The 25,462-nt window shown below is 47.5% G+C and overlaps 1 protein-coding gene across 9 annotated transcripts in view; it reads left to right on the top strand.

Annotated features, from left to right (window-relative positions):
* Ppfia1 (PTPRF interacting protein alpha 1) overlaps positions 1-25,462 on the top strand; it is an 85,321-nt gene that overhangs the window by 50,061 nt on the left and 9,798 nt on the right. For 3 of the 9 annotated variants that reach the window (XM_005351601.3, XM_026781206.1, XM_005351600.1), the window contains 13 exons: positions 1,290-1,425; positions 3,366-3,589; positions 4,606-4,837; positions 6,764-6,793; positions 9,346-9,497; positions 10,922-11,094; positions 11,678-11,771; positions 17,878-17,959; positions 18,049-18,249; positions 20,258-20,320; positions 20,778-20,804; positions 24,337-24,512; positions 24,601-24,698. In XM_005351601.3, coding sequence (XP_005351658.1) covers positions 1,290-1,425; positions 3,366-3,589; positions 4,606-4,837; positions 6,764-6,793; positions 9,346-9,497; positions 10,922-11,094; positions 11,678-11,771; positions 17,878-17,959; positions 18,049-18,249; positions 20,258-20,320; positions 20,778-20,804; positions 24,337-24,512; positions 24,601-24,698 — 1,688 coding nt within the window. The other 6 variants (XM_005351602.1, XM_013347919.1, XM_026781209.1 and 3 more) reach the window with 5 other exon arrangements.

Below are 25,462 nucleotides of genomic sequence, written 5' to 3'. Positions count from 1 at the left end.
TTTCCTTTTATTGAAACAGGGTCTCCCTTTGTAACCCAGACTGGCCTCAAATTCATGATCCTCCCATCTTCCCTAAGTGCCAGGATTCAAGTGTGTGCCACCACAGCTGGCTAATGTGTGACTTTCTTTAACAAGGAGTTTTAGATTTGACAGGGGCTTGATATGGAAGAAAGTGTGCTCTGCAGTGGGGCACAGTTCAGGTAACAGGAGAGGAGTGTGGCTTTGGGAGCTCCACCGTCTTTCCCCATGGCCCTGAGACACTGGGTAGAAGAGAGAGGAGCTGGCAGGTTGCAGGGGTGGAATTGAGGCACACAGTAGCAGATGGGGAACACTGGCTAGTTTCACAGAACTTGACAGTGACCTAAGTCATATTGGTGTGATCTGCCCCACTGAGGAGTGGACTTGGGGAAGTAAGTTCGAAACAGCTTGAAAAGTAGGAGGGCTGACAGCTCAGATCCCAGAGCTGCCTGTAGTTAATACAGGTGTGCTCAGCTCCTCAGCTTGGGACGTGGACTGGAACCATGTTGAGACAGCAGGTTCCTGAGGATTAAGATGTGGGGATGTGGGAGAGAAGTGGAGTTAGAAAGGAAGCCATGAATCTCATGTCTTTAAAAACATGGAGAAGATGAGGTGTCAGTGATGCCAAAGGGGATGAGTTGGCAAGACCTATGTACAAGAGTTCCCCTGAGCTATCGCTGAGTTCCCCTGGGACTCCTGCCCATAGATCCTTTGTTCTTGGCCTCTGGCAGAGTTCTGAAGTGAGGACATCTGCCTTCTTTCCCAGGAAGTTTTAGGGGCAGCACTGGGAGGAGGGGAGAGGTGGATGCTGAGGTTGAGCTCCTGCTGCTTCCTCTCTATACCTTGGCTGTAGGAACAGCCAGTGGTCAGATCCTCCTTGGTTGCTCAGTTGTCCCCTTCTCTAGACATTTCTTTAGCCCAGGGTGTGAAGCCCTCTGACGCTATCTGTGCACCACTGTGTTAAGCCCTAGCTTCTAGCTCCTCCTGGGAGTGCTGTGACTCTCAACTTGAACTTGGCATAGCAGAAAAGCCACAGGGCAGGTGATGGCAACAGGTGGTGCCTAGGTGTGCCCTTGATCTGGAAGAGGCTCTCAGATGGGCCTCAGGTGTCCACATCTATCCCTCCTCCCATTGTCATAGTAGAGTGGGTTTTTCTGGCTAGGACTGGGTAGCTGAGAGCTCTTGGGCAGGTTCAAGAGGACCCTCCTTGGAGACCTTTCCAACATGACACTTTACCTTCCTTCTGACACCCACCTTTTCCCATGTTTCAGCCGACCCCATTTGGGCAGCGTCCCGGACTTCAGGTTCCCTGTGGCAGACGGGCATGTGGATGCTTACAGCACCAGTGCAGTGTTGCGGCGACCCCAGAAGGGCCGGCTGGCAGCGCTGCGGGACGAGCCCTCCAAGGCAAGGCCTCCACTTGCGGAACGTCACCTGTTCCTCTTGGACAGACTCTGGGTCTCCTTCTTCCCCCATGTTCCTTTCCTTGGCTTTTCTGGCTAAGAGCTTGCTTTTAGGGTATGCTTGCCTTTTGGTTTTAGTTCTTTCTTTAAGAACAGAATTTTTAATAAGATATCCTTTAAGTTAATGCTGATTAGTATGTACTTGAAATAGTAAATAAAAGCAAATGATGCCAGGTGGAGTGGCACAGTGTGCACCTGTAATCTTAGTACTCAAGAGGCTGAGGCAGAAGGATTGCCATTAGTTCAAGAGTAGTACACAGCTACAAGCAGTGAGCAGTACAGTATGTACCTAGCTAACTCTGCAGCCGGTACCATGAAGTTCTGTGCCGATGGCATGACTATGTGCATTTTATGGGCTTCAGGATCTAGGAGCAGCATGCTTTAAGGTTTCAGGGGCTTGTAGATGGGGAAGGATTGGCAGTGTGGACTGAGTGTAGGCCAGAGGCTTCAAGCTCTTGTTGATGGACCTGCATGAACTCCCTGAGGTCCTTGCAGTATGCCACTGACCCTTTCAGAGCTCACATTTGAAGAAAGCCAGGAGGAAACCCAGATCCTCTATAACCTGGTCTGGGAAAGCCTTTTTATCAGATACTCCCTCCATTACTGGGAGTCATTATGGTCTGTCCCCACATAGGGAACCACAGAATTGCCCTTTACTTGGAGAGAGGAGTATTATTTTCAAATTGCTGGAGTATGCTGAGGGTTAGAAGCAGGAGGCAGTTGGGTATCATGAACACCTGGACTGTAGTAGCCAGGTGTCACTCTAAGTGTTACAGGCTAGGAGAATGATAAGCCAGGAGGGGTGGGGCCAGGGAGGACAGCAGCCAAGCCTGAGCCTGTGTGGGCTGACTGCATGGACAAGCGGGTGAACAGAAGGCAAAATGGTTGATAAGGGCTGGTTGGCATGGCCCTGGAGCAGCTCTTCTGGAGGAAGGTGCTCTGCCCACTTGAGTGAGCCCTTGTGAGTGGTATGACAGAGACAAATGGCAGTTGCTGGAGGTTTTGCTGATGGACAAGGAAGCGGGATGGCAGGAGTTTGGGGCAGGGTAAGGTTTTGTGGTTTTTGTCCATGGTTTCAAGATGAGAGATGGGGGTGCTGTTCTTACCTGAGGGGATGAACCAGATGAGAGAGGGTGCCACTGGTAGGAAGTCTGGGTGGAAGCCACAGCAGGTATAGTTCCTCTGGCGGAAGGGGAAAGGCATGAGCCCTGACCTTCCATCCACAGAATAGGGAGGGAGAGCAGCAATTGGGAAGGGAGGTGAGGAGGAGGGTATTCATTAACCACCAGGAGGATTTAACACTGGGCTGCTGTGGGCAGTGATCACAACAGACATCTCCTGTATAGCCTTTCCCCTGGAAACTCCACCATGGGGCCACTAGCTGTGTTCAGGTGCCTGCTTTGCTTTCCTCCTCTGGCTCTTCTTGGTGCTTGTCTATGCCAGGCTTGGGAAGCTCACACCCAGTGCATCATTCTGTGGCAGTTGAACATGCCCCTTCATGTGCCACTAGACTTCTTTCTTAATTTTTTTCACTAAAGTGGGTGACCTGAATGTAGATGCTGAATGTTCAATGTGTTTCTATCACAGTGTAAGTGCTTGCTCTCTCACCTTGAGACAGGCTCAGCATGTGCCCAGTCTGACCCCCAAATCTAGACCCATCTCTGTATCCATCCACCTTCCAGGTGCTTCCATGCAGGTGTTCCACAGTGCCCAGCCTCCCTGTCTATCAGGTGACTCTTGTTTAGCAGCAGCTCAGTCGCATGAGTGTCTTCCTAAAGCCTTGGCCTTCAGTAAAACTGTTCACATTCCTGATAGCAGCCTTTCCTGCCCTTAGAGTGCTTGCTGTTACTCTTGTCTTCTGAGACATAGTGTTCTTGTTGGTAGGTGCAGACCCTCAATGAACAGGATTGGGAACGGGCCCAACAAGCCAGCGTCTTGGCAAATGTGGCACAGGCATTTGAGAGTGATGTGGATGTATCTGATGGTGAAGATGACAGAGATACTCTGCTCAGCTCAGTTGATCTGCTGTCACCCAGTGGGCAGGCTGATGCACAGACATTGGCCATAATGCTTCAGGAGCAACTGGATGCCATCAACAAAGAGATCAGGTATGTGTATGTGTGTGTGTTTTGTGTGTGTATGTGTGTGTGTGTGTGTGTGTGTGTGTGTGTGTGTGTGTGTATTTGATATGTAAGACACACAAGGATAGTAGGGACCAGGGGGCAGTGGCATTAGAGGCAGGAGGAGCGGTAATACAAATCCAGACTAGACTACAAGCAAGCCGTTTTGAGGCCAGCCTGGGCTACATGGAACCCTGTTTCAAAATAAGAGCAACAAAAAGAAAGTAGAAGGTGGAGACAAGGAGACTGAAGTGAATATTGTGGAGGTGTGAGAGTGGAAGGAAGGAGACAGGGAGGTGATCAGCGGAGACTAGGGTTGATGCTGTACAGGTGTGAGGATGTTATAATGAGGCCTAGTGTGTACTACACTTGGAAATTTAAAAAAATGAGTCATGCAGGCGTTCACTTCCACAGGAAAGCATGGTATAGTATAGGTGAGATCAACATCCTCTTTATAGCCCTGCACAGCAGAGCACTTGGGCTTCTGAGATAGCCTTTCCTTCTAGCAGCCTGCCCACCTCCCTGCACCATGCTAGGGGAGGTGGAACTCTTCCATACCTCCATGCATAGAGAAACAGGGCCCAGACCACTTTCCTGCTACCCAGAGCTGTTCCTGGAACACTGGACATAGGCTATGCAAGGTTCTGGTGTATAAAGTGAGGTGGCAACTTGGACCATGCTGTGGTCAAGAAGTAGTTGGATTTCCTTCCGTCATCCAGTGCTAGCATAACTTCGTCCATATTTAGAGTGAGCCCAGGAGCATTCTAGCTGTCAGTGGAGGGAGACAGTCTGACAGTACTAACTTCAACAGTGCTCTGTTGCTGTTAGATACAGGGTCTTCTGCTGCAGCCCACATTGGTCTTAAAGGCACCTTCCTTCCACTGTAGCTTCCAGCTGCTAGGCTCGTATATAAGACCACCCTCCCCACCAGACTCAACTTGTTCTGCTTGCACATACAGGATTTCCTGATGAAATAAGGCCAACTACTCTTATTTGGGTTTTAGGCTGATACAAGAAGAGAAGGAGAATACGGAGCAGCGGGCAGAGGAGATTGAGAGCAGAGTGGGCAGTGGAAGCTTGGACAATCTTGGTCGTTTTAGATCAATGAGCTCCATCCCCCCCTACCCTGCTTCCTCGCTTGCTGGCTCTTCTCCTCCAGGCAGTGGTCGGTCCACACCAAGAAGGGTCCCTCACAGTCCTGCCCGGGAGGTGGACAGGCTGGGTGTCATGACTCTGGTAAGTGGGACCTTTTCTGCCTTAGCCTGCTGGGGAAGGGTTACACATGGAAGTCACATCTTCCTCCAAGAGGTACCAGATTATAAAAGCTGAAGGGGTGGAGACAGAGGCAGGTGATTTCTGTGAGTTTGAGTCCAGCCTGGTCTACATAGTGAGTTGGGTTAGCCAGTGCTATATAGTGAAACCTTTTTTTCTCTTAAGTTAACTAGTATTTAGTTAGTCACCAATGCAAGTTAATTGTAATACTTAGATGACCAGTCTAGCATGTTACCACTTAGTTGTAGGATGCTAGGCAGGGGTCTGGTGCAAGCCAGAAGGGGCTATGCTGCCTGTTTGAGCAGAACTGACTGTGGAGAGCTGTTGTAGCATGTGGGAAGAGGCACAGAGAGCCTGGGATGGAGGCCAGTGGTGGAGTGAGCACTGCCTACTCTGTACCAGGCTTCCATCACACTTAAAAAAATGTGTAAAGGAGGCCCTTAGCCCTTCACTGCAGGGTTGTGAAGCTCTGAGGCCTCTAAGCTCTGAGGCACAAAGGACCACTCAGGAGTTTTGTGAACTATGGAGCCGAAGCAGATGGGCATTAATTATGACTGGTTAGCTTGGGAGCACTTTTGTCTCAGAAATGCTATGACCCAGGCGTGCAGATCTTAGAATGCCCAGTGACTGTTGAGGGTTTAGCGTGTACATGATCCTAAGAGCCAACCTACTAAACTCTGTCTCAATCTGTATCCTAGCCACCTTGCAATGCTGCACCTCTTTTGCTGCTGCTTTCTTCACAGTTTCCATGACACTGGCAGTGGGCATGTAACTAAATCATTTTAATGAGCTGTTGAATAGTACAGTGTCTTGTATTTTGATGCACTGTGTAATATGTGTCATTAGTGCAGTGGGTGAGATCTTAATTTTAATGGCATGGTCTGTGGCTTTGTCCTTCTAAATACTTTGTAGGAACAGCTGTGTCTTTTTCAGTTTAAGACTGTCCACTTGCTGACTGTCAGTCTGCTTCCATTTGATCCTGACCCCAGATCCCTGTCTGTCTGCCTATCCCAGGACCTTATGCTGTGACAGTCCCACCCCCCAGTTTCTGCAGATGGCCAGGCACCCAAGTGTACATCTGCTGCAGTATGCTGGAAAAATGCATTGTTGTGCTTTTTCATGTTCATAATGCATTCTCTGTTGCTCATGTTTCCTGCAAGTGGACACAGGCTGGAAGGGATATGTGGTCTGTGATTCTGCAAGGGAGAGTCCTGATTGCCTATGTGGTACTGATGGAAGCACAAACATAGCCCCCTCTGGTTCTTGTGTCACATGGCTTTCAGCTACCTGCTGGCAGTCTTGCTGTCTTTGATAAGCTCTTATGTTTAATGCTGTGCATGTTACATGGTGTAGGGGCTCTCACTGGTAGGTACCTCACTAGCTTTTCTTACATCTTTTCACGGGGGTGCGTGGAGGGGATGCTCTTACTGCTTTAAACAATCAGTATATTTTTGAAAAGTTGTAAACCAAATTCTAGGACTTTAGGTTAATGTCCAGTAGTTGGTTAATGCAAAGCAGGTTTGTTTGACTTTATAATAGATAATGTAACAGCTTCTAATGGAATATATAAATTCCAATGTGTTTGCAACTAGCGACAGAGAGGCTGGCTTCGAGTAAGGATCATTAGAGTCCTGCTTACATGGAATGCTGAGTTTTAATACATTGCCTGTGCTCAAACTCAATCTTAGCCAAGTAAACTGTTGCCTCCTGGTTTAACTATCTTGAGAATGTTTATTTCCAGTGATGTTTCCTCTCAGTGCTCAATCTGTGTGTGTCCTTCTGACCCTGCTTAGCAATGTGCCTCACTGGTCCTTGGGTCTTTTCCCACACATGTGCAGTAAACCTGCTCTCTCTCTTTCTCTCCCTCCTTTCTTCACACGCATCTGTCAGCCTAGTGACTTAAGGAAACACCGGAGACAGGTAAATCACATGCTGACCTTACATACTTCATGCCTCCATGACTGACACACTACTGTAATGTGAAGACAAGTACCTGACACTCCCAGCAGTATTTAGTTTGATCCTGCATGTCATGTTGATGGTCATGTGGGAAGCCTGTCCCTGAAATAATAGGACAGAAGTGTCTGTGTCTAATTATTGCATGCTTTTCTGCTATTCAGAATTAAGAACAAGAGTTCCTGAGGCAGAGCTGCAGGGGTGTGCTGTGGGGAAGGCTGGGGCTACCACCCAGTAAGCTCATACCCATGCCTAGCATGGGCCTAGCATGTGTACAAGACATTGTCTTTATTTTTAACAGTTTTGTTTCTTTGAGACAAGGTCTTACTCTATAGCTGAGACTGTTTGGAACTCATTGGGTGGCCTAGGTCATCCTTGAACACACAGCAGTCCCCTTGCTTCAGCCTCATAAGCGCTGGAACTGTTGTCTTAAATTCTTGCACGCATCCATGTGGGATATAGGTCACCTTAGTTATTTCATTTATCAGTGTGGAAACTGAAGCTCCTGTTGTGTGGTGTGGGGTTACAGGTGTGTGTTCAGGACTGTCTGGCTTTAAAAGCTGAGCTGGTGGCCAGTTTGCCCTTGAGCCTTTTGCTAGCTGCCCTGATTCCCTGGCAGTATCTAGGAATTGGTGTGAATTGGTGTGAGTGCATCATGCTGGGCAGAGTTGGGAAGAGCTGTCAGTAGCCATTTTGGTGGTTGACCTAGACAGTCTACCTCTTATCTTCCTTGCTCCAGGAGCCTTGCCCTGGGATCAACCTTTCTAGCTCGCTGTACTGTGGAGCAGCCATGGCTTCCATTCCCACTTGTCGCTGATGAGTTTGCCAAAGAGTGTTGCCATGTTGGTGCTGTGGTTTGTTGCCTTCTTTCTTTTAAGTTAAAAAAAAAAAGTGACACACCTGTGCTGCTCAAACTGTCGATGCACAACAGGAAGGACACAAGTTCCAGGACAGACTGGGATACAAAGCAAGACCCAGCCCTTCACCCCCAACTCAAATTGGCAAGTGGACTTGGCTCAGTGACACAACTGCTCAGTTGTATTACATAGTGTTCTATTCAGCCCTGCTGGCTTGTGTCAGTGAGGAAACAGTATGCGAACCACACTCACTCCAGCATGGTGACCTCATCTATGGAGCCACATTTGGGCTGGTGCTGCAGTGTGGTGTACCCACCCCTCCTTTAGTCCCAATGGCAAACTAAGGTGCTTCTCTACTTGGTAACATTGAAAAGTCTGAATATAGTAGGGATCCTAGTGCCATCCCTTCCTGAAGGAGCACAGAGGACACACCTGAGATCTCTGTCAGGATTTGGGGACCAGATTGGGAGCTGTTGTGAGTGAGGCTCTGCTAAGGAGTGTGATAGCATCCTCAGCATGTGAATTGCTCCTGAGCTCAATTCTTTGGTTTGTGTTTAAATAATGATTCCATTTTTAAGCTGTTAATATTTCCTTCAGAGTTTCTAGCCATGGTGGCTTTGGGGAGGAGGTGATGGAATGATGGCCTCCTGCGTGCTAAGCATGTGCCCGTTGGAACCTGGCCCAGGCCCATGATGCTCACTGCTGTTTTGAGATCATCTTAGACAGGGAGATGCAGAGTGCATCTGCTGCTGGCTATGCCTCAGCTCAGCCTGGCCCTGAGCTGATGGGGTTGCAGTAGGACCATTGATCCTCAGTGCCGTTTTAATACTCAGCTGCCAGCCTTCCTGTGCATGCAGATGCTTGCCATGCTTCATGAAATCTGTCTTTCTTTAGAACCAGACAGTGCAGCTGTATCCATAGCACCCAAATGGGGTGAAACTGTTCACTGCTGTGGACCCTCCTCTGTATATACTCATTGCCATCTTAGTTACGTACACAGGTTTATTCTGTCTCAATCAAAGCTCTTAAACTGCATTCGTGTCTCCACGTATAGCCTGCAGTACAAATACCCAGAAATGGAGCCATACACATGGCTGTGGCTCATGGTCTCTAGCTGTTCTGTGTATTCCCAATCCCCAGACAGGAAAGTGCTAATTACTTGCTAGGGAAGACTGCCTCCCCAGTGTTCCTGCAAAGTGGCTGGAGGAGGCCTGTCGAGAGCTCCTGGTCAGTAAGAGCTGGTTGTCCTCTTGTGTTGATGAGGGTGCAGTTGATAGCATGGATCAGTTCTTGGTTGGCTCCCTTGTTGGGCATTGGCCTCTGATGTGCTTAGACTTCAGGGAGGAGTCGTTAGTGTCCTATGCTTCATACTTTTCCTAGAGAGATGGGCTGTGACTCACACTGTTCTGTGCTGTTTGTTTCCCTTCTGGACAGCAGTCCTGAAGATGGTGTGAACTAAAATGCAGCCTTTTAGCCAGGCACAATGGTGCCACCTGTAACCCTAGCACTGGGGAAGCGGAGGTAGTGCATTTCCAAGGTCCATCTCAGAACAAAACCACAAACAAACAAAAAAAAAGGGCATGCTTTTGTGTTAGCAGAAAGTGACTAATAGATCTTTGAGTACACTGTTCATTATTCTTGCCCTTATCTCGCCTTCAGTTGCCAGCTTCCAGAGAAGAGGTACGAGACGACAAGACGACGATAAAATGTGAAACCTCTCCCCCCTCCTCCCCGAGGCCCCTGCGCTTAGACAGGCTGCACAAGGGCGCACTGCACACGGTCAGCCATGAGGACATCAGGGACCTGAGGAAGTAAGGAGCAGGGCTGAGGACAGCAGTCCGTGTGTGGAGCTGTGCTTGTCTGGGGTTGAAGAATATTAGTAATAATTTTGGGGGAAAAAAGCAGATTTTAAAGAGTTTCAGGTTATTCAGTTGAAGTTACTGACATTGCCCCAGGTGTTTCCAGCAGCAGGGCCTATCTGGGAAGATTGCAAATAATGGTGCTTCAGGGCTGCACAGCCTTGCTCACACACAGGTGCCTCTGTGGTTCTGGAGGGTGCCACTCTACCGAATGAGAGGAATAAGATTGGTTCAGGACCCCCGAGACCAAAATCTCAGCACAAAGGGGATTTATTTGCTCCACATGGACAGAGGGCAGGGAATAAGAGACAAAGACAGGAGATAGAAGACAAGGGAGAAGGGACAGGGTTATTTGTCCTGGAGTTGGAACAAAGGACTCTGGATAGAGAGGAGACAGATGTAACACATAGAAAAATGGCAGTTTATAAAGGTACAAGGGGAAACCTCATGTTAGGATGAGGTGCTTAATTTTAATTTGGCCTGTTAATTAGGTGAACCGAAGGAGCGTTTTGATTGCTGGACTTCAGTACTTTGATAGTTGGATTTTGGTAGTCAGCCTCAGGAAGAGGAAGTGGCTAAATAAGGAAATAGACCTTGGGGACTAGCTTTAGGAGTGCAATCTAATGGTTTTTAGCAAGGCAGAAGGAATGACAGAGAAGGGCAAAGCCTGCCAGAGTCATGCTCGCCATGCCTGAGCTCAGAGTCCCTTCACTGACAGCCTGGCTTCTCATATTCTCTTGCTTTCTTGGGTCTCCAAGTTGCTGGGCAGTTTGTGTTTTCCCCACCTCTTTATTAAAATGCTTCCTGTCAGGAAACTAAAAGCCTATTTGCTTGCTGTGACCAATGGCAGAGTTTCTGTGCTGTCCTAAGCAGGGCAGGGGAGGGCACTTGAACAGTAGCTCTTACCCAGCTCTGCATGTAGTAAGCATTGTTTTTGGCTGGCAGTGGATTTCTCTGGTCTCCATGGGCATTTCACTGACTGAGCCCAGGGCTCCCTTTCCAGCCAGTTAGAGTCCATGCCTCCTCTTGAGAAGAGTTTCAAGTCCTAGAGAAGCTGGGCATTCAGAATCAGGCTTCCTTCTGAGCATCCTTGGCAGCCTTTGTCATTGCACAGCATACTGTGAGGGACTTGGTGAATCTCAGGAACTCTGAGGATCAGTTATTAAAAATGTAGAGTGTCTGGCTGGGTGTGGTAACTTAGGTCTCCATAAGCCTAGTGTTTTCAAGGCTGAGACAGGTTTTCTTGAGTTCCAGGCCAGTCTAGGCTAGAGTGAGAGCTTATCTCAAAAACAACCCAGAAAAATGTAGCAGTGCCTATGCATGAGCTCTCATGTTATGATAGAGCTCTGATAAAAGTCCATTTTATTTCCTTGAAGCTCCACAGGCTCCCAAGATGGTCCAGTGAGCAACCCTAGCAGCAGTAATAGTAGTCAGGACTCCCTCCACAAAGCCCCAAAGAAGAAGGGCATCAAGTCCTCCATTGGCCGCTTGTTTGGCAAGAAGGAAAAGGGCCGGCCTGGGCCACTGGGGAAGGAGTCACCAGGACAAGGTTGGTAGGTTTGCAGTAAGCATCTTTTTTCTTCTCCTCCTCCTCCATTTCCTCCATCATCATCATCATCATCATCATCATCATCATCATCATCATCATCATCATCATTTTTATTTCATGTGCATTGGTGTTTTGCCTGCATGCATATCTGTGTGAGGGTGTTGAGTCCTCTAGAACTGGAGTTACAGACAGTTGTGAGCTGCCAGTTGTGAGCTGCCATGTGGGTGCTGAGAATTGAGCCTAGGTCTTCTGTAAGAGCAACCAGTGCTCTTAACCACTGAGCCATTGCTCCAGTCCCTGCAGTAAGCATCTCAACAAGGGTATGGGGTGCTCTTGGGTACCTGCTGTGTCTGCTCATTCTCCACGCCACCATACTGCTGGACATTATCTAGTGAGCATGGGCCCTCAAAGGTGTTACAGCTATGACCCAAAGAACAATGGCTAGCAGTTCAGATACACCAGGTGTCTTGGCCAGGAATAGCTCTCAACTCTCAGTGTGAACTTAATTACCTATAGAGAACAGACCTGAACTTTGCTCTGCCATGTTGATTTACTTAAGTCTGGGGTCTCTGCTTCCTCGTAGCTGGTGTTTCAGAGACAGAAAATTCCTCTCAAGATGCCTTGGGACTCAGCAAACTGGGAGGACAAGCTGAGAAAAACCGTAAACTTCAGAAAAAGTAAGCTTCTTGTTGTGTTTCTATACAAGGTGGTTCTCGGTTAATATTTAGGTTTCATCTGATATCAAATTCTGTGCACAGCTGTGTGTATGCGTAGCCTTCTGAAAAATAGCTCCATGCCGAGGGGAGAGGAAGTGGAGACAGGAGGGTCCCTGGAGCTTGCTGTCTAGCCAGTCTAGCCAGATGGTCAGGCTCCAAATTCAGTGAGAGACCCAGTCTCAGAAAGTTGTGTGGAGATCGATAGAGGAAGATGCTTGATGTTGAGGCATCTTTCTGTGACCTCTGCATGTATCTGAAGTGTACCTGCATACATGAACAGGTACATATGCATACCCCTCCAACACACACATGTGTAATTACAGTCTTTTTTAACCCACATTTCCTCAAGACAGGAACATTTATGACACATAGAAGGCATTTGCCTGCATTCCTGACACTGTGGAAAGTGTCTTGCTGTGGTGGCATGCTCCAGAACCCATCTTTGGAGTCTGAATCCTGCCCTCAGATCAGTTCTGTGCCTCCGGGGAGTCATGTAGCCCCATGTCTATTTTCCTCATCTGTAAGATGAGAATGGCTTTTCTGAGTATTAAATAGGATGGTGGTTATCTTGAAGAGTGATAAGAGGACTGGGATATGGCTCAGCTGGTAGAGTGCTAACCTAGAATGCACAAAGCCATGGCCTCCCAACCAGCACTATATAAACTAAGCATAGTGGCATGTGTCAGATCTCAGAGGTACAGGCTGGAGGATCAGAAGTTCAAGGTCATCATCTGCTATGTAGTGAGACTGAAACACTTAAGACTCGGTCTCACTTAAATAGCTCTAAGTCTTGCAAATTGTCTAAACAGCTGAACTCTAAGGGCAGCCACAGTGACTGGGCCCATGTGAATGGCTCTCTGGAAGTACTTGCCACAGTGTTTTCTCCTGGTAGATTGTCTTATCACAGATAGATTTAAGAATTTATAATCTATTAAGTTTCAATTCTGCACTAAGTCTTGTTTAAGAATTTATAATCTATTAAGTTTCAATTCTGCACTAAGTCTTGAAAGACTGGCTCAGGGTAAAAGAAATGTGTTTGCAAAGAGGAAAAAGTCAGTAAAATAAATTGCTGTCCTGAAAATTAGTAGTACTATTTGGGATGGCTGTCACTCCAGGGCCAGAGCAGTGATGTGTATGTGGGTTTGCTCTGCATAGAATGACTGTCTGGAAGCTTAGCTGCATCTAGAAACAGTAGAGAAAAACAGACAGGATGAGACAGTGCATCAAAGAACAGGCAGAGGGCGTAGAATAGAAGTGAGAGTTGAACTGACATGGGGAAGTAGGTTGAGCCAGGATGGACTGGATGGTTCTGCAAAGGGTCCTGACTGCTGGAGACAGTGTACTGCACCCAGAATGGTGCTCACCTTGCTGTGGGGCTGCCAGTCATTATCTTTGCCTCACATGTTATTTAATAACTGGACACTGCTCCAGGTAAGGACCAGGCTCCACTAGCAGTGCTGTTGACTCCCCTACCTTCAGGAGTCTGCAAATGAAAATTTGCAGAAATCTCTTAATGTCCAAATTTGATTTGGAATATTGCTGTTTTTGAACTGAGTAAATGTTTTGAGAAACCTTGGATTTTCCATTTGCCCATGTGAAAGTTGATATTAAAACACAGCTTTTTCAGGCGGTGTTGGCACACACCTTTAATCCAAATCTGTGCACTCCGATGGCAGAGGCAGGCAGATCTCTGTGAGTTCAAGGTCAGCCTAGTATACAAAGCAAGTTCTAGGATAGCCAGAACTACACAGAGAAACCCTGTCTCGAAAAACAGACACATCTTCTTGCCTACTGGGTCTATACTAGGAAACTTCTACGCCCCAGACCAATTGGCATGCTCTGTTTCACGTCACACACTATAATGAAAACAGCAAGGCTGTGCACGGCCCGGCAGCTGTGTTACCACATTCTTCTCCTTTTAGGGGTTTTTTATTTCATGTGAGAGAAAACATACTAAATTTCCTCAGGGTTTCAGCTTATTGTGATACTGGATGTCAGCATAGAGTGTGGAAGGGCAGCCTTGTGATTGGCTGAATGTATGTAATGCATATTGTGAGTGTGTGATTGAAGACTCATTTCCTGTGGCCAGTTCCTGACTTGAGGATCTCTTCTGTTGCTGAGTGGATCAGGCAGCCTCTGGCAAGTGAAGGCTGATAGGGCCTGGCAAATTTGTTTGGTCGCTTCCATTTTGCTTTGGGGAACTACTGAGAGAATTTGGGGCAGGGACCTTCCTTTCCTGATGGGAAACCTCAGGGCACTGCTCCTGAAGCTTGACTGTAAGCCACTTTGGCTTTAAAATGTCCTCCTCCCTCTGTGTGGTACTGTGGTGTGCTCACAGGTAGGAAACTGGACTGTGTGGAGAGCCAAGCTTTGGGATGCTCCTAAGGACACCAGGCTTACCTCAGTGCTGAACGTCTGAGAGAATTTTGCCCCCCCCCCCCCAAAAAAAGGTAGCTTTTATCCTTTCCTTGTCAGAGTGATATCACCTGTGTTCTTAGGACTCCTAGCTTCTCGCTTGATGTAGATACTTGCTATAGCTAGTGTCGGGGGAAGAAAGGTCCTTTGGCCTTCTATTTAGGGTCTCAGTGCTGGCATAGTGAAAATATATGGGTCTAAGGTAGGGAGAGCTGCCGTGCTTGTTGATACCATGGAGTAGGTGACCACAGCTCCATCTGACCGTGGCCTTTCTCTTGTTGATACCATGGAGTAGGTGACTACAGCTCCATCTGACTGTGGGCTGTCTCTCTTATGGCCGTTCCTCATAAAGTTGAGCGCATTTCTAAACTGTGCATTCATTTCCTTTCTTTGCTTTTGGGGTGCTAAGGATGAAGGCCAGCGTTCTTTGAACACTCAGCCTGCACTGTGCTACAGAAACATATCCTTCAACTCCTTCTCCTGTTCTGATTGGAAAGAGAACACTTGATTAGTGGTGTCAGAGCCTTACACATTAGCCTCATGATGGCTCATGCCCACAATGCCAGTGTTAGGGAGGCAGGGAGATTTGCACTAAGATGATACATATCACGGACCAGAAAGAGCAGACATAGCAGAAACTCTACAGTCCTAGAGCCATGTCCAGGATAATGGGATTGAGCTCCCTCAATTTCCCTGAAAGCAGCACCTGTGGCCCTGGGGGTCAGCACCATGTCCCTCTCATTCTTCCGAGCAGTCAGGTGCTCTTGGTCTTAGGCCTGAGGTACGGATAGCCATGTGGGCTTTTTAGAAGACATTTCTTTGGGCTGGGGAGATGGCCTGCCATGTAAGCATGAAAACTTGAGTTTGGATCTCTAGCACTCGTGTAAAATGTGGGTGTGGTGGTCTGCACCTGGAACTTAGTGCTGGGGGCTCAGAGACCAGTCGGTCTAGCCAGTGAGTGAGCTTTAGGTTTACTAAGAGAACTGTCTCAAAACAAGGTTGAGCAGCATTGTACATGCCTTTAACCCTGGCACTAGGGAGGCAAAAGCAGGTGAATTCCCTAGTTTTAGGCCAGCCTGGTCTACAAAGTGAGTACATACACTATACCCACATACCCAGAAATTTTTTTAAAGAATTTTGTTACTTTATTCACTGTGTTTTAAGCTTTGGGACCAGTGGCTAAAGAGTTTTTATTACCTGGAAAACTGACTAGCAGGAAAATAAATGTTGGTGACATTAAATGCCCCCTCTCTCCTTTGTGTGACAGGGTCTTGTGTAGCTCAGACTGGCTTCTAACTAGTGACGATCCTGCCTCAGCCTCCCAAGTGTTGAGATTATAAGCGTGGCAGTCACACCGTCTTACCACATTTACTTTGATAGTTACATGGAACAGAAAGGCCAAGTGGCTCTGTAGCTAGAAAGTGACTACTGGTAGTTGGGTAAGTCTGCAGAAGTCCCACATGGGAAAACTGACTGAGTTGGGAGGGTATTGTGAGGGTCAAGGGGTCAGCCCCATTCCCAGGTGAAGTGGAGAGGAGGGAGGCATCTCATGGTTGAGTCACCTAGACTTGGGTGTCTGTAGTCATGGATGTTCTTTCTGTCCCATGACACATGATTGGTGAGAGATGTGCTGGCCTTGTCATAGCTGTATTTGGCTATATAATTACAAACTGCCTGGTAGGGAAGGCTCAGTAGGCAGAGGGAAGCCAGTGATAGCCACCTTTCCAGGTCCTGCTACCTATGATTGATTGTCCTTGAGGTCCCCTAACTGGTTCCTAATTCGTGCCCTATGACCTCTACACTGTTCCGTGCTGCTGCCAGTGGCCTGTGCTCTAAGGACCAACAAAGGCTGTTTCCAGTGCTAGGAGGAAGTTCAGGGCATCACAGGGGGCTGCAGACTCCAGGTAGCTACTCAGGGCTGCAGTGTGCTTGCTTATCTGCCTGTTCTGCATGATCTATTACTACAGCATAACAGAAGTCCTAGCAGAGTACCCAGTTGGAGAAGACTTAGTCCATTCATTGTGACTTTAGCGTAGAAACCTGATGACCAGGCCACATACACAGGAAGGGCACTCCCTGGTGTCCTCCGAGTTTTCACTTTTATTAGGGGTTGGACTACAAAGAGGGACAGTGCTGCTTCCTGTGGCTTCTTCACCTGTTTGTTCTGTTAAGTGATACCACCTGTCTGTAGATGGAAGTCACAAAACAATCCCACACCAGTTTGGAATTATGATTAATAAAAGGGTTATTTATTTAAGGGAAAACTTACAGATCACTGTCCTAGACAACAGCCCTCTGAGCAAACAGGAACAGAGTCTAGTAGTTGGAAGCAGAGCTGCGAGCAAGTGAGGGAGAGGGAGAGAGAGAGGGAGAGAAGGGGCAGGACTACTTTTAAAGCAAAAGAGACCACGCCCAAGTGGGCTGGTATCTTTAAGGCTATTGGCTGAAGGAGGAGCGGAAGGAGAATTTGAGAATTTGTCTGGAGGAAGCAGAAAGTGGTGTGTGTATGTGTGTGTGTGTGTCCGTCCGTGTGTGTCCGTCCCTCCCCTCCTGTCACTAGTTGGTGGCCCAAGACTTCAGCTCCCTCCCTGTAGCCAGGACTGGTATCCATCCTGCAGACCCTCACTCCCTCAGCTCCACATGAGCACACTTGGCTATCTCTTTTCTAGTTTATGAGTAGCCCCATTCCTCAAATGGGAAGTGCTATTTTGACTGCCTAAGACACCAAATAGTGCTGCTGCCCTGGAGATATGCTGCTAGCCAGTGATGAAAGACAGCCATTGACTGTAGAAGCCAAGGATAACTGAAGAAACCAAGCCTGAAGCTGTCTATGACATTGTGACTGGAGAAAAAGCCCTGATCTGGGCAGTTATTGCAGAGCCAGGATTTGGAGGTTTGATTTTGGCTTTACAGAGCTGGGTATCACACAAAATAGTTTTCTTTAAAAATAAAAGATTCTCTTCTGGCCTGCAGACATACACACAGACAGAATATTGTATACATAATAAATAAATGAATAAAAATAAAAGATTCTGAAATCTTTGGCTGCCACACATGCAAACATGGAGAAATTAATTTGTAAGAAAGAACCTATGTGTGGGGCTAGAACCCATGGGTTTTTTTTTGTTTTTATGTGTGTGCATGTGTGTGTTTTCCGAGACAGGGTCTCACTATGTAGTTCAGGATGTCTGGGAATTCACTGTTTAAACTAGACTGACCTTGAGTTCACAGAGATCCATCCACCTGTCTCTTCCTCCTGAGTGCTGGGATTAAAAGTGTGTGCTACAACATCTGATTTTTTGAACCATTCTTACATGTTTAAGGTCTCAGCACTAGGTATCCATCTGTCAACTTTCATGTACTCTCTTTCTGGACAGTGTAAAAAAGGGTGTGACACCTAGCTTTTACCCTCACACCATATGAATTTAGGTACAGGAAGTACCGGGTGCTCGTCAAGCTGGTGGTCATTCTTTCAGAAGAGGTGGGATTCTGTGGGATCATGCAGGTACCCTGTAGTAAACATAAGCTAGTGTGCTGTGGGTGGTGCCAGTGAATGGGAAGCTCAAGGGAAGTAGGTAAGTACCTGTTGTGCTTTGGAAGCCTGTCAAAGATGCCTACTTAACTGGTTGTTCTGAATGTGTTTCCCTCATAGGCACGAGCTGCTGGAAGAGGCCCGCAGGCAGGGTTTGCCTTTCGCACAGTGGGATGGGCCCACGGTGGTGGTATGGCTCGAGGTATGTTCTCTTCACATGCTGCTTTATGGGAACTCACTGTGGTATCTCACACTTGCCTAATGGTCTGACTTTCTTGTTCCTGTGTCTAGCTCTGGGTTGGGATGCCTGCCTGGTATGTGGCTGCTTGTCGAGCAAACGTCAAGAGTGGTGCCATCATGTCAGCCCTGTCAGACACCGAGATCCAGCGGGAGATAGGCATCAGCAACCCTCTGCACAGGCTGAAGTTGCGGCTGGCCATCCAGGAGATTATGTCACTAACCAGCCCTTCTGCCCCACCCACATCCAGGACGGTAAGTTCGCATGTTCTTATGCTCTGGGAGGAAGGACTGCTTCCTGCAAGGCTATGGATCAGTCATCCTGCTTTCTTGGGTCTTTGCAACCCTAGCAGTTTTCATTTAAAACGCAGCTGCATATGCCATAAAAACTATTGCGTATGTGAATTGGATGACCCAAGAACAGCAAGAATTTTGGGCTAGGGCATAGCTCTGTGTAGAGTACTTACCTAGCATGTGAAAGGTCCTGGGTTCCTCCTCAGCATTGGACAAAGGCTTTCATGAAAGCTTGTCTGAAGCTGAGTGTGAAACCCTCTGTGATCTCAGCTACATGGGAGTCTGAAGATCGGAGCTTTGAGTCCAGCAGGGGCAACAGCATATCAAGTTAAAAATGAAAGTTTGTCTAGAAAAACTTCAAAAAGCAAGAGATTTAAAGGTGGAAATTCATTCCTATAAACCTCCCTTGCATTTATTGTGCCCATCATCCTGAGGGCTTCTGGGCAGGAGCTAAGGAAGTTCTTACTCTATACTAGCACTTCCTGCCTTTTGACTTTGATGTCTGATGACCCCTGACCACACAGAACTGGCGTTTGCATTCCCACACAAATGTGCTACTTGCTGAGCAGCTCACACAGTCCAATGCCTGTGACTTCTTCACAGTGCAACTGTAGGGATCAAGGGTCTCTGACTCCCTAGGGCAGTTGCTGGCCTTGGCGTCTGCATCATCTGTCAGAGAGGTGGGACTGTACCCTCTTCATCTGCAGCTGCCTCTAGGTAGGGTGTGGACAGGAAGGGCAGCTCCTTCCCTGCCTTTTGATGGGGCACAGGTGTGCTGGAAAGTAGACCAAGAGAAAACAGACTGTTGCTGAATTAAAATCCAGCCCCTCTCCTCCTTCCCATGAACTCTGCCCTGGCATGGTTTGGAGGCAGTGTGTGAGCTGCTTGCATTTTCTGTGGAGTGCTAGCTCTGCAGAGCATCTTGGTGGCACCTATTGAATGCTGATGATGACACTAGTGAAGAAAAGCTGCTGCTACCCAGCATCCTGGTCACTAGAGAATTCACTCTTTCTTCTCACTGGACAGTGTTTTTTCCTTACAAAAACCAAAAAGGAAAGCAGATAATGGCCATACTCCCTCCCGACTTAGCTTGGGTGGCTCTGGAGAAACTCAAGGAGTACCTTTGAGACACTTTCTGCAATAGCCCAAGGCCTGACCCTGGGCTCAAAGTTAAAGTGTTGAGGTTTTTCTGTTCTCTGTGGAATGAGCACTGGGCTTCTGTCTTCAGTTATAGCTCAGAGCTCTTCCCCCAGAATGGCTTTTGTTGCCACAGTCCCTTCTGTTCCCTGGTATTTCATGTCATAAAGGCATGTTCATTGTGGCCCCTCCAAAGTCTTCAACTGTGCTCTTACAGGGAGCTCCCACCATTTCAGCTAGCTTGAAAGTATTCCCGCCACACTGTCAGGCATAGGCAGAGATTCCTCTCTGGAGCTTACTTACATTAAAGCAGACGGGTCCCTTATCTGGCTCTGACAGGGATCTAGTGGGGACACAGTGTGGTTAATTTTGGCCTTTCTGCCTGGTCACCTGGTGTACCTGCCAGTTGGAAGAGGGGCCTCCTGCTGCTGTTGAAATGAGGCTGCTTGTGGAAAGTGCTCCCTTTGGACGTGCTAGAGATCACATCCAAGGCCTTGCACTTGCTAGGCAGCTCTGCCACTCAGCCCTATCTCCAGTCCAGCTGTGATAGTGAGTGTGGAGATCTGAGAGAACAAATATTTCTACAAGTCTAAAATGAGCTTTCTTTATTTACATACCTCAGGGGTGGGTACAGAAACGCAGCTCTGGAAGCTGTGAGCACCTCTCTGTTGACAGCTGCTGGCCGGAGGGCTGGGTTATTGTAGCTTTTTTGTCATCTTCTGTGAAGAGTGGCCTTTGCCTCAGGCTCCTGTGCCTGAAGTTTATGTGTGTGCCCTCTCCTCCTGTCATGCTTCCCTGGCCTGGAATGTGGCTGGTACACGGGGTACCTTAGACCACGGGAAATGTCTGGTTGACACATGAAGAGATGGAAACACTCACAGCCACGCCGCAAACGGTTAGTCACTGCAGCCTGCGTTTGCAGGGCACGTGGTGTGTTAGACCAGCTTGGGCTTTGGACTTTCCCTTGGGAATGGATGTATCCCTTTTGGTCATCAGCTATGTGTGCAAACTAGAGTTTGTTTTTATTTTAGTTGTTTTTTTTTTCCAGGATCTTAAGGCTGCAGATATGCTTATTTAATATGCTTATTTAAATAGAGTTGATTCACCCTGGGGAAAGAGCTCAGTTTAGTACCCCTCTGTGACAGTGGAACTTTTCTCTCTGACTGATATGCTAGCATGGAAAGGGTGTGTTCCTTGCATGAAAACCCCAAGCTGCTGGTGCTGCATAGACTGCATGCTGCTGTGACCCAGCATGCTCACACATCCAGCTGTCCCTGTTTGCTTGCTTACCTTACCATAGTTTACAAACACTAACAGTTTGTTCTTTTGCATTCCTAACCATGTAACATCAGGAAGACGAGGAGGGAAGCTGGGCTCAGGTTGGCGTCTTTCTCTACCTCCCTTCACTGTGTGGCAACTGAGAAAGTGTCTGTGGTGGGGACATGTGTGACTTGTCTTTCTGGGTGTTCCTAGCATCCCAGTCTGTTCTGTGTGGTTAATGATTTGAAAGCCTTAGACAAGCCCAGAGCAGGCTTGCCAGCGCCTCATGGACAACTTTGAACATTCTCGCAGGAGCCCTGGCAGCAGTTCTGCATGAGCACAGGCTTCTGTTAATATGGGGTCCCTCACACATAGCTCCCTGCTGGAGTCAGTTTAGTTTCAAGATCCACTGGTAGAAAAATTGTGAAATAATTTGCAAACCTGAGAGACATGATACCTTTTCCTATGTGATGTTCTACTGACTGCTGCCCTAAGGCTGTGTGCATTTAAAGATCTTACTAGGGGAATTCTCAGAAGTGAGGCTGCTTCTTGTCTCAATGGGTGTTTCCATTTTCTTGCTGAAGCTTTTGTTACATTTATTTATTTGTGTTTGTCAATGTGTCTGTGTGCATGTGCCATAGCAAGGTCAGAGAACAACTAGGGGAAGTCAGTTTTCTCATTCCCTAATGTGTGCTCTGTTCTTAAGCTTGGTGGCCTTTACCCACTGAGCTGCCTTCTTGTGTACATGTTCTCAGTCCCCTGGTTCTTCAACACCCAAGGAGCTCTTCCTGAGTGCTTTGCTGTCTCCACTTGGGTGAATGAGAGTTGTGCTTTCTTTGGTTCCTAGCAGCATTCATTGCTGAGACTGAACTGTGTACTTGGACACAGTTTTCTCAAATACAAGGCAGTGGCCTCCCTCTATATCAAAGTGTTGCCAGTGATTCAGGGGAAAGAACGTGGACTCTGGTCTGGTCTTACTGTGGGCTCTGCCTTACCTCAGCAATCAACTTATTCACTATTCAGTCTGGCTATCTGCTCCTTACAGGATGGACAGTCAATGTGGTCAACAGGGTGGTTTCTGATGATTACAGTGCACCTCACATCTCCAGGCAGAGTGATTCCAGTTCTTTGAGTGCACAGCTGCCTGTGAGCAGCATGCTTTCAGTGTAGTGTGAAGGTGGGGGGGGGGGCTCACCTCACTCCCTCACAACACTCTTCCCAGCTGAACTGTCAGGGCAGAGGTGTCAGCCTGCACCCCCAGCCCCCAGGATAGTCAGCTGTGGGCACTGCAGAGCCACCAGCAAGCAGTGTGGCCATGACCCTGCTTCTTTATAGCCTAAGTTTTTCTTTGAGCTTGAGTCTAGGTTGTGTCACCACTGTACAGGGTTCTCCTCTCTCCAAGACCATCTGGTTCTTTGTGTTCCCTTTCCTGGATTGTATCAGCATCCTTGGAGTAGAGATGAACTGAGCCTTCACTGCAGCTACCACCACAAAGGAGTGATTGGCGTACCTGGGAAACACTCAGAGATAGGATGATGCTGTCTCATTTGGCCCTTTCTTTAAAGGTTTTTCCTCATTCTGCCTGTCAAAGGAAGCAGAGCCAGCAGGATCCCTATGCTAATGCACAGTGGGATCTCGTGATGGCCCAGAGTACTTAGGGACAGTGATAGACTTCTTCTAGTAGAGCTGTAGTGTTCATATTGGATCTGACTCATTCTGTTGTGGCTGGAGCAGGTGACCAGGCAGAGGGAGGCTGCCTTCATTTCCCAGTATCAAGTCACCTGCTCTCTATGCTTGCAGTGCATTCATTCCATGGCACAGACCTGCTTAGCCAACTTTGCTTTTTATGGGGTTTAATGGCATTAGAAATGATGTTTTAACCAGGGTTTCCAGATGGTTGTTAGTCTGGAACGGGTCCCTGTTCTTGCTGCCCAGCACAATCTGTGTTTTAGCGCTGTGACTTCCTGTCTCAGTTGGTCCTGTCCTCTGTGAATGAAAGGACCAACTGTCTTCCTTCCCTGCTCACATGCTTTGTGTGTCTTCTTGCCTTGTGCGGTGACCCAATGCTGTCGTTAGTGTAGATGGAGACATCACTTCTTTGTGGACAAGCATTCAGTTCTTCTTCTTCTTGGGTGCTCTGCTGTGGGGAGGCAAATTCACTCCACTCCCAGAGTGTTGAATGCCCCACAGTGAAGCCGGAAGCCTTTCACGTGTTTCTGTATCCTCTGTAGTATTAGGCTTTTTCAATTTCTTGATAGACAAAATTTCTCCTTTCTTTTCCCCAAATGTTGATCCAGCTTATGTTCTGTAACAATAAGCTTCTTCATGTCTAGTCTTATTTTAGTTTGTTATGGATGGCTTGCTGGTATTATAGACTCCTGCACTGTTGCTTTGAAAGTATGTTAATTGCAAGTATTTGGAAGGTATTTAGATGTTTTAGCCACTACTAGTTATCCCTCTGAGACAAAATCTTGCTGTGTTGCCCAGGCTGTTTTCTAACTCTCAACTTCAAACAGCCTTCATCCCATATTGGCCTGGTGAGTAGGTGAAGCTATGGGCGTGTGCTCCCATATTTGGCTAATTGCTGGTTTCCCTCTCTCCCCCTCCTTCCCACTTAACCTTACAGTTGGGTCTTGCTCTGTAGCCCAGACTGACCTCCAACTTGTGACTGTCCTCCTGCCTCGTAAGTACTGGAATTATAGATTCTAATTCATTTTCTTCTGAGGCAGAAAATACTGTATGATTTAACTTCAAAGCATATTGAGCTGGGATGTTGTTCTGTGGTGGAGCTGTGCTTAATGTACGTGAGTCCTGGTTCAGTCTCAGCACCACACCAAGCCAGACACATTCTGAATGAGGTGATGGGCCTGTGCATCTGTTGCCCACTACTTAGGAGGCTGAACAGGAGCATCACTTCAGCCTGGAAAGTTGACTTGTATTTTAGAATGATGGCTTCCCAGGACCACGTGGTCTGGTGGGATAGAATGTGAGGGCTGTATCTTATCCTAGGTAGTATCCTCTCATGGAAAAGAAGGGATGTATTCTAGTATCAGGTGGAGGATTCTGGAAAACATAAGCAAGTCAAGTTGACTGATACTGCTGCTTCAGTCTGCATTGTGCTGCGGGGTCTTTTCAAGGAAAATCTGCTTTCCTATAGTTTGTAGCACACCCCCCTGTCTGTTTTTGTTTGGAAGGAGTGTTTAAGTCTTATTTATAATTTTATATTTGTTCTTTTCTTCATTTAATCCTGTTAGTTTGTCTCTTTAAAAACATTTTTTTCTGATAAACTTTTGCTGATTTTTTTAAAATAAACATTTATTTAGGAAAAAGTGTTAAGACCAAAGTCAGAACAGCCAGAGAGAATTTTAATGAGTCAAGTCCTTCAAACTTGTTCATGAGTCGTGGTCATTCTCAGTTGCTGTGTTAACAGCTGGTTCGGAAGGGGCTCTACAGTTGACTGTGGTTTCTTTGTGGCTTGTTAACAGATAGGTTATCTCAGCAGTGAGTCCTTTTTGTATGCAGTCTCACTAGAGCGTAAACAGTGGGGAGGGGAGATCGATCACCTAGGCGTTACCAAGACTAGTATTGTTGTTAGTTTAGTCTTCACAGATTCAAAATCCATAACTAACACCACCAACTTGCTAAAAGCAGACGCTAGCATATGGGGACATGAACCACGAGTGGATTGGCAACGAGTGGCTACCCAGCCTAGGCCTGCCGCAGTACCGCAGCTACTTTATGGAGTGCCTTGTAGATGCCCGGATGCTGGACCACCTGACCAAGAAAGACCTGCGAGGGCAGCTGAAGATGGTCGACAGCTTCCACAGGCAAGTGGGAGCTTGCTACACCTTCTCTCTGGCCCTAGGCCTGCCCTTTCGTCAGCTCTGCATAACCTTTTTGTGTCTCTGTAAATAGAAACAGTTTCCAGTGTGGAATTATGTGCCTGAGAAGGTTGAATTATGACCGAAAAGAACTGGAAAGAAAAAGAGAAGAGAGTCAGAATGAGACAAGAGGTGAGCTCCTGTCTGGGCAGTCGTCTGGCTTCTGCAGGCAGTGCTCCAGCCTCAGTGGGGTGGAGCATCTGCCAGGTAGCACCAAGAGGATTCCTGGGAGGCTTTAGGGGAGGCACTGGCCTAATGTGAGAAGGGAGGAAAAGGAATGATCTAGAGCTTGCCAGTACACAGTCTGCAGTCCTGGTATTTTTCCCATGACCTTAGAGTTTTCCTTTGGTCATATGTGTCCTGTGTTGACACTTAGAAATGCAGAATAGAGCTGAGTCTGCTGCATAGTCACTGGAATAAGTGTGAAATGCAGGGCTGTGGGGTATTCAAGGGTCTTGACTCTATAGGAAAGGCAGGAGGCCCTAAGACTGCCCTCAGTCAGCCCTTGAGGACAGCAACACGGGTGAGGGAGGGAGTACATCCAGGAACAGTCCTGCAAGAATAGGGACTGTAGGGTGGCTGCTCTCCTCTAGGGCCTTCTTTCCTGCTGCAGCCCCAGTGATCCAGTTACTGGCTTGAGGAGAAAGTCTCAGAAGTCAGGAGGTTATTGGTGATCCTAATGTTGGTATTGAGCTGAGTGAGCACTAGATACTCTTCTAGTCTCTGTCTCTACTCTCTTTGCTGTTTACTACAGTCCCAGAAACACTGTTTTTAATAGGAAAAAATATGCAAAAACAAAACAACAAAACTAGAGGTAAAGATGTGTGGGAGAGAGCATGGTGCTTGTGAGCCTGTGTGAGTGCACATGTGAGTATATGGGGTATAGCTCAGTGTAT

This window comes from Microtus ochrogaster, chromosome 8 (genome assembly GCF_000317375.1).
Source record: "Microtus ochrogaster isolate Prairie Vole_2 chromosome 8, MicOch1.0, whole genome shotgun sequence".
Lineage (NCBI taxonomy): Eukaryota > Metazoa > Chordata > Mammalia > Rodentia > Cricetidae > Microtus > Microtus ochrogaster.
Note: the sequence above shows the minus strand (reverse complement) of the source record. Positions and strands in the feature narration are given on the sequence as shown.